The following is a 9,230-nucleotide window of genomic DNA, read 5'->3' on the forward strand; positions in this document are numbered from 1 at the left end:
CCCTAAGCTGATGTGTTAGATTACTTATTTGTAAAAGGAAATACATGTGGCTTAAAGAGAGCCATGGTTCCTGGGGATGGAAAGATAATGTGGGTGTCACTGTGGATAGTTCTTCTAAGAAACAATTTTGCTGGTGAAAAGAGTTACATAAAGCAAGTATTCCATTATTTTTATTCTTTAATAGTATTTTTCAAATGAATGATACTTCTATAATATAACCTTGAGACAAAATTCTATATTTTTTGATGTTTCTGGAGAAGATATAATAGGCATCGGAAGGAAAAGAACTGAGAAATATCTTCCAAAATTGGATGAAGACTTTCCTTATCAACTTCCTGCAATATCTACCAATCTTAAACCTAAAGCTTAATCAGATGGCCATATAGAAGGCAAAAAAGTATTTAAAAAAGTGGTAAAACGTCCAGTTTGAGGACCAACACTGTGCTTCAAAAATGTATCCTTGAGCAATTTAAAGATTATAATTAATGCCAAAATAATCATGGACTAGGTAAAATAAAAATAATTTAAACACCAGAGTAACATAGCTAAAAAGAAGTAAGTACTATCATAGTTATGTTAATTTCTCCCTCAACAGGGAAATCCAGTGTTAATGCTGGATAATTTTTTTTTTTTTTGCTTTTTGTTGGTTTTACATTTAAAAAATTATCTTAAAGGCCATAGTAAGGAGTCATTAAGAATTAAATTATTTTGTTTGGGTCTCAAAATTGTTCCTCCATATATCCTTTAGAATCTAATTTGTCCCATACAAGCATAATAAGCAAAAAATGTAGTCTAAAGGTTAATACAACACTTACCTGTCAAGACACCTCAGAATAATGGTAGTCTTTCCCTGGAAATTAAAAAAGGAAGAATATCATGTTAATGTCACTCATATGTAAAATTTTATTATTGTTCCTAATTGTGGCCAAAAATAGCATTTTAATCACTTGAATGATAAATTACCTGGAAACCAGTAACTTTCAGAGTTGTTCCTAAGTTTGATGAATGGAAAAAGTTAACTGTTAACTTTCCATCACAGTGTAATTACACTGCTATTATTATAATTATAAAGTCCTGCAGATGACAAATATTAGCAAATCATACCTTACTTTAGTGGTCAACTTGGCAGCTGTCTTAAATTTTCTTTCTATACATCAATGCTAATTACTGGTTAAGCTAAAGATTGGTGTCTTCTAAAATGTTTTAATTCTAGTTGTTGAAGTGGAAATTAAGAAAAAAGATAATATACAAAAAAATATATGTATTTACATGTTTTTGCAATATACATGTTGCAAATATGTTCAAAGTATGCAACCCAGATACTGGGTTAGAATTTTGTTGTTGTTTTATTTCTAGAGTATATACTTATTCTGAGTTTCTTTTTAGGAGTCAGGAAATAGTTCCTGGCCATCTCTGCCACTACCCATGAAACTTAACCTCATATCTTAGCAAAGGACTGGCTCAGTGGTTTAATCATTGTTTTTCTTTTTAATAGTAAAACTTTTTTTCTTTTAAACAAATGATCTCTTAGAAGAAAACAGATAAAAGAGGAACATCAGGGAAAGGTCTAATGGAGGAAACCTTTAGGATCCAAGGAAAACAGTTTGTAAAATCCTAGATTACCAAAAACATAGAACATGTTAATATATATATTACTAAATATATGTTTTACTAAAAAACCTGTAAGTTTTACCAAAAAAAGATGATCACAAATAAATTACTCTAGATTATATGTCAGATATGATCAAACTAAATGACATTTTTGTAATGAGAAATGTAATTCAATGATTGGAATAGGACCAAGAAAATATATAATTAAAGGATGTTTATTCACGTGTGTTATATCAAAATTTAAAACTAAAAACAGCCTAAATTTCCCAAAATACAGAATTGTTTACATTAATTATGACAATCCATATAATAGAATAACATGCAGCAATTAGGAATGATGATGTAGGAATATACTTACTGACATGATAAGGTATTTATAACAGGTTAGCCTAACCCTGTTCTAATTAAAAATATTTTTTCCGGCTTCTCTGAGATGCACATATATACAAACACACACACAAGCGACAAAGAAATAAACACACAAATAAATAGATACAGAAAACTAGGAAACCCAGAAGTCTGTGGAAGCATTCTCAGAGAGCAACAGTTTACTAGTGCATTTTAAAAATCTGGATTGTTATATTTAATGATTCTTAATGTTAGAATTGGAAGGAACCTTAGATTATCTAGCCACTTTTTTCAAATTCTCATGGTCCCATATTTTTAAAATGCACTAGTAAACTGTTGCTCTCTGAGAATGCTTCCACAGACTCCTTGGTTTCCTAGTTCAAGAAACACTGACCTCGTACATGTTCATTTAAAGACAATCAGAATGATTCCTATCTTTCCTCCCATTCCTTTAGTCACAAGAGACATCAAGTCTTCTGTGATCCTTTATCCCTAGAACTCTCATTCCATAATTTTCTAGAAATTCCTTTCTCTAGCGCAATAATGCCTTCTCTTCCTTGAGAACCTTTCCATTCTACAGCTCCATCTCCATGACTGGCAAACTCTCCAATATCCTCAACCTTTTCTAGTCAATGACAGAGTTTTCAGGTCCATACCCCACAAATACTGAAATGATTATCCCTTGGTAAGAGAGGAAACATATGTCAAGATCAGAAGACCATGCCTACAGAGTTGACAATCAATCTAAACGAGAGAAAAATATCTAGATAAACTGAGATGTCATAATTTAGGCATGACATTAAGAAAAAATTTTAGGAACAGTAACTGAAGAGGGTACAGGAGAAAAGAGCCAAGAAAAGGCCTGGGGAGAGAATTTATAGCTACAGATGCAAGACCATGCAGGTAATAAGTGTAGGCCTTATTTTGTGATCAAAGTGAAGCAAAATGACCTTATATATATTACCAAAACTTGTGGTATGAAACTTGTGAGTACAATATATTGATGTAAAGGAATAAAAAGAGATGGAAGGGGAGATAAAATGCAGCACACTTTATTTACATGAAAACTTACAAACATCCATGAAAGAATGCATTTGGATGAAAATAAAGAACAGAACAGTTGTAAAATTGTGACAGTAAAATAGACTGTTGCCTGCCCATATGAAATGAATTATACATTTGATATCTCATGATGTACATCACAAGAGGAGTACAGGTAAAGTGTAACAGTGAAGGAGATATCAACTAGTTGAAAAAGCACCCAGGTCAGTTTGAATTGAGTTTTCTGTCACTCCCCCCAAAATAATCCAGACTCACACAGATAGGGTAAGTAACTCATTCCAACCTAGAATCCCACACCCAGATATATTTTCAATCAGAGTAAGGGAAAATAAAGGCATTTTTAGACATGCAGGCTCTCATAAATTTACTTCCCACATATACTTCCCATGTATACTTTGTATACTATATAAAAGAATGTGCACCAGCAAGATAAATGAGTAAACCAAGAAAAAGAAGACAATGCAGCCAGGAAACTGAAGCTCCAACCTAAAAACAGAATTCCCAAGATGTTGGGGAAGGACAGTACTATGCAGCTGGCCCCAAGAACACCAGTAGAGACTAGTACAGAGAGGTAAAGATGCATGGACTCTGGCCGGAGAGGGTAAATTTTCAGATGCCTTGATAAAATTGATTACATGAAAATTATATTGAATATCTGCTGGTGATTGTGGAAAGAATTAGAAACAGGTACATGGGAAGCCAACCTCAAGAATGGCCCCCAATAATCCCTACCTCCTGGCATTTCCACCCAGTGCAGTCCCTCACACACTGTACCAGAGTTGGTCTTGTGATCAATGGCAGAAGTGATGGCATGCCACCTCCAATCTTAGGTTATAAAATACTGTAGTTTCTGTCTTGGGTGCCCTCTCTCTTTCGGATCTCTCACTTTGGGGGAAGAAAGCTGCCATATTGTAAGCAGCCCTATGGAGGCCACGTGGTGAAGAACTGAAGCCTGGCCAACAATCAGCAAAGGACTGAGTCCTCTTGCAGCAACTGTCAGTGAGCTTGGAAGCTGATTCTCCAGTTCAGTTGAGCAGTGAATTGACTTTAGTCCCAGATGACATCTTAACTACAACTTCATGAAAGAGCCTGAGACAGAACCACCCAACTAAGCAGCTCTTAGATTCCTGACCCTCAATAACCAGGTGAGAAAATGTTTGTTGTTTTAACAGCTGCTAGTTTTAGGGTAATTATTATGTAGAAATAGATAACTAACACATATAAAAACTAAGCAAATAAAAAAAATATGGCAGTTTTAAACTTTAGTAAAAGTTATTCAAGAAAGGAAAAGTAATCCAGTTGGCTCAGCAGCAAATGAGTTGTGGAAATAATAAATGAAGACTGAATATTGATTTAGCCCAAAATGATAACATCTGTGTTGCAGACTAGGGCTGGGAAGTCAGAGTTTAAAAGAAATAGAACCATTATCAGAAATTCAACATCTGATGCCATTCAACATCTATCATTATCATAAATACATCAGATAAAGTCTAACACTGAAAGTATAGAAATAGCCCATAAGCCATTTCAGAAATAAAGAGGTAAACTATAGAAGAAACAGAGATATGAAAGTGTTGCTTTGAGGAGAGGTCCTGAACAATGTGGAGAGGTTTGTTATTTTACTTTATGCACTTTTTGATAATCTTTGAGTTTTTAGGCCACATACATGAATTACTTTAATAAAAGTAATAAAATATAAAAATGAAAACAGACTGCAACAAAAGGCCCAATATAACAAAATTAAGGACAAAACAGTAGCATAAATGAAAAGACAATTTTTTAGCTCATCCTTAGTGAACAGGGTTATGTGATTACAAAAATATTTCTATTTCCATATCTGGAAAAAGAGAAGCTGGTAGACCTGCTCTAGTCTATATGGTGATAAGAAAAATCTCAAAAATTCTGCTCTCTCTTGAGAATTCCACATTAGAATAATTCCAGTCAAGAGTTACTAAGATCACGACAGAGAATCCATGACTGGCAGAGAGCCCACAACACAAAAGGCATGACTGAAAGAAATGAAGATGTTAGAGTTGAAACAAAGACTCAGGGAGACAAGGTGGTTGCCATTAAGTATTTGAAGGACAGTTTAAGAATACTTGAAGATTTAACAAGTAGAAGAGGAATTAGATTTATTTCTATACTTTCACAGGTCAGAATTAGGACCATTATATGTCACAATGAAACATGTTTTCTAATAACTTCCTAGTTTAACAAAAATTGAAGCAGGCTGCCTTATAAAACAGAACTCCCCCATTGCTGGAGATATTCAAACCAAAACCATACAACCACTATTTGCAGTGGCTCTTAACCTTTTTGGGAGGTGTTGGAATGCTGGGAGAATCTAATTTTTTATGAAAATGCACCAATGCATAATCACACACAACTCTGCATACATTTCTAGAGAGTTCACTGACCCCCCAAAAGTACCTCCTTGGACCCCAGGGTAAGAATCCATATTGTACACCATCCAAAAGACAAACAGCAACAAATGTTGGCTAGGTTGTGGAGAAAGGGGAACCCTCCTACACTGCTGGTGGGAATGTAAATTAGTTCAACCATTGTGGAAAGCAGTATGGAGGTCCCTCAAAAAACTAAAAATAGAAATACCATTTAACCCAGGAATTCCACTCCTAGGAATTTACCCTAAGAATGCAGCAGCCCAGTTTGAAAAAGACATATGCACCCCTATGTTTATCGCAGCACTATTTACAATAGCCAAGAAATGGAAGCAACCTAAGTGTCCATCAGTAGATGAATGGATAAAGAGGTGGTACATATACACTATGGAATATTATTCAGCCATAAGAAGAAAACAAACCCTACCATTTGCAACAACATGGATGGAGCTAGAGGGTATTATGCTCAGTGAAATAAGCCAGGTGGAAAAAGACAAGTATCAAATGATTTCACTCATCTGTGGAGTATAAGAACAAAGAAAAAAACTGAAGGAACAAAACAGCAGCAGACTCACAAAACCCAAGAATGGACTAACAGTTACCACAGGGAAAGGGACTGGGGATGATGGGTGGGAAGGGAGGGATAAGGGTGAAAAAAAAGAGGGGCATTACTATTAGCAGACATAATGTGGGGGGGCATGGGGAGGGTTGTGCAACGCAGAGAAGACAAGTAGTGATTCTATAGCATCTTACTATGCTGATGGACTGTGACTGTAATGGGGTAGGTGGTGGGGACTTGGTGAAGTTGGGAGTCTAGTAACCATAGTGTTCCTCATGTAATTGTATATTAATGATACCAAAAAAAAAATCCCTATTGTAGAAGACAAGAAAATCCCATTTCCCTCAGTTCCAGTGATTCTAGTAAAGATAAATGAAGATTAAATGTATATATATGGTTCATGTGTTTATTTTCTATATACTTGCTTCAGTTGTACAACTGTGCTATAAATATGAACAGCAGATTAGCATTTATGGTGCTTTTGTGAAAACTGGGAAAAGATGACTTCCCTGGGCTGCTGTGGCCCACGTCAGGGCACACACTTGATGAGAAGCACTTAGAATGGATGTTAGCCCCCACTCGTACTTGAGCAGGGCACCATCATACAGGGCATAACCAGCTCCAATGTAACCAGCAAGCCAGAGATTGGTTTTATGGCTAAAGAATTGAAGCATTCAAATTTCTATCAAAGTTTTAAAATAAATTTTACCACTAGTTGTTTAATCATCACAACACTTGAAAAAAAAAGTAGGAAAAAAACGTATTACCCCATTTTTACTACCAATGAAGAAAACGGATTTTTCTCCAATTTCAACTCCATCACCTTCACTTCCACTTCTTTCTACTTCAGCTCTTGCAATTTCCCATAGAGTTTCACTATTTGAAAGGCAGAAAAAACAAAATTCAGAGAAACAAAAAGAATCCTTTCCAATATTTACTACAAGCTCAGAGATTTATTTCAGTCAAATTAGAAAACAAATCATTATTTTCAGGGGGACAATAAGCTGGTAAAACTTCTGAGATTATTCATTTTCTTTGTACTTGGTTCATCAAAGAAAGCAGAAAATGGTAAGCAGAGTGCTTATCACAAGAATTTGAGGTTATATTATTTTGGGGCTCCCAGGCAAGGTTGAAAGCTGTATGGTTAACTTCTCAGACACACATGAATACACAGCGACTTCTGGAAATGACAACTTAGAAACCACCAACATCTAGGAAAACGGGGAATGTGTCAAACCAGTATACCAAATAATCTTTGCTCCCTGAACTATTTCTTTTTTTGTTTTTGCTTTTTAAATTCTATTTCTGGCTCAAGATTCCCTTTTTTAATGTATGAAATATAAAGAAGGAAAATAAATCACCTAAAATTACATTTTTAAAATCATCCTTTCATTCATCTGTCCACATACACACATAATTTTACACAACAAAGATTGTATCTTTTTTTTGTTTTGTTTGTTTAGGCCTAAATGAAAAATGGAGTATCAAACTAAAACAATACAGGTAAGATCTGACATATTATAACCCTGCATCTGCTATTTTTCACAAATGCCAGCTTGGGCAAATTCCTAACTTCTCTGGGTCCTTCATTCCTTTATTAAGTTAACCAATATTTGAGCACCTAATATATGCCAAGCTTCTGTGCTAGTCCCCAGGCATACCTAGTTCATTCATTTCTAAATTACTGATAAAAAAGAATATCAGTTTATAGGATGGTCATGCTTGATTGTTAAAATGTGATAACTCAGTTTAGAGCTTGGCCTATAAATGATTACCAAAAATTATTGAGCACTCCTAATAATTGTCATTCAAGAACCAGGGATTAGGAAAGGAGCTATAAAAGTCCATTATAGATGTCCCTAAATGTTTGCACTAAAATCCATTTATTTCACAGGCAAACATCCAGGAACTCAGTCCAGGCCTGCCTGCTCTTCATTTACACACCATGCTTTCAAAGTGCGATTATCTTCTTTCAAAGTTCCCAGCAGAGACAGAGAAGGAGGTGCGGCAACCAGTCTTGCACTGGTGGAAATTTATAACTATAACCGTAACTTTATAACTGTAACCAATTATCCCATGACGGGAAGGAAGCTGAGAGTTTTTCACACCAAGGTTCATAAAGTCAACAGAGATCAGACCACTGAACCAGAACACCTATCCTTCTCTGTCATTGACTGCAGGAACCCTCTCTCCCAGACGTCCTTATAAATTGTTCAGAGAAGGTTTAGGTGTGATCTTAAGAATAAGTAATTAAAATGGAACTGAAGAGCTAAAATGCATTTTATAGATCATCACAACTCTCCCTTCTCCGCCCCCTTTTAAACGTGATCTTTCACTTTTCACGGGAGGCTTTCGTACTATTCCCCTCATTTACTGTTGTTGCGAACCCCTGCACCAGGAGGGGAGGCCCCTGAAGAGGTGGCTTTGTTGTCTAGTTCATCGCCTTAACCCCTGCTTCTAGGACACTTCCTGGCTTGCAAGCAACTTCTATTCAGTAAATGAATGTTGAGTAAGTGGATGTTTGGAACTGAATAATGATCTTTCAAAATCTCTTTTCTACGTGAGGTACTTTTCTACTTTGACAGAACCCACATGCTCAAAGGACAGTTCCTACGGATCCCTGACCAGATCTGGTTGCAAGCAGAACAGACCCACAATTTTCTTCCATCAGCTGGTCCCACGTGGGCTAGTCTAGCTAAATAACCCCCAACGGCCTCTCCCTTCCCTGCCCTTCCAGCCGCGGTGGGAAAGAGGGGAGAAGAGGCTACAGAAAGGATAGCCGGGCGCAAGCAAGACTACGGGATACCTGGCCATCGTGGCTTGGCGGCCCCAGTGCCGTGGGCTCAGCGTAGGCCCAGCACAAAATTAGGACTGCGACCTCGGAGATGGGCCGGGAAATGCAGGCTCTTGGGTTGCCATGGGAGCGACGTCTCAGACTGGGTTGCGTGAGTAAGAGGGGCATCATGGGAAATGTAGTTTTTACGTTCTATTTCCAGTCTCTCTCAGCCTCATCTACGATGTTGTAGAATGAGGTGATACGTGGTAACCTGGGACCTAAAACATCCTGGTCTGGAAGTGTTCTTTTATTTAAAAAATATTCTAGTGAGCACCCTCTATATGCCAGAGGTCTCTGCTCTCTCTTTTCAGTTACTTTTCTCTCCCCAGTAGCAATGGTTTGGGAATGGAGGGTGTGAAAATCTCCTGAGCCGTTTTCTAGTGATTTAGTGGAGGCAAAGAATATTTAGGAGTTT

General features: G+C 36.7%; 1 protein-coding gene across 2 annotated transcripts in view; it reads right to left on the minus strand.

Annotated features, from left to right (window-relative positions):
* The window catches only part of DYNC2LI1 (dynein cytoplasmic 2 light intermediate chain 1), a 30,340-nt gene extending 21,411 nt beyond the window's left edge, over positions 1-8,929 (minus strand). For both annotated transcript variants that reach the window (XM_036990808.1, XM_017640949.3), the window contains exons 1-3: positions 8,786-8,929; positions 6,747-6,855; positions 816-850 (exon numbers count right to left, since the gene is read on the minus strand). In XM_036990808.1, coding sequence (XP_036846703.1) covers positions 816-850; positions 6,747-6,855; positions 8,786-8,793 — 152 coding nt within the window. In that variant the 5' untranslated portion in view covers positions 8,794-8,929. The remainder of the gene's footprint in view (positions 1-815; positions 851-6,746; positions 6,856-8,785) is intronic.
* Between the last annotated feature and the right edge of the window lie 301 nt (positions 8,930-9,230).

Source organism: Manis javanica, chromosome 1 (assembly GCF_040802235.1).
Source record: "Manis javanica isolate MJ-LG chromosome 1, MJ_LKY, whole genome shotgun sequence".
NCBI classification, from domain to species: Eukaryota; Metazoa; Chordata; class Mammalia; order Pholidota; family Manidae; genus Manis; species Manis javanica.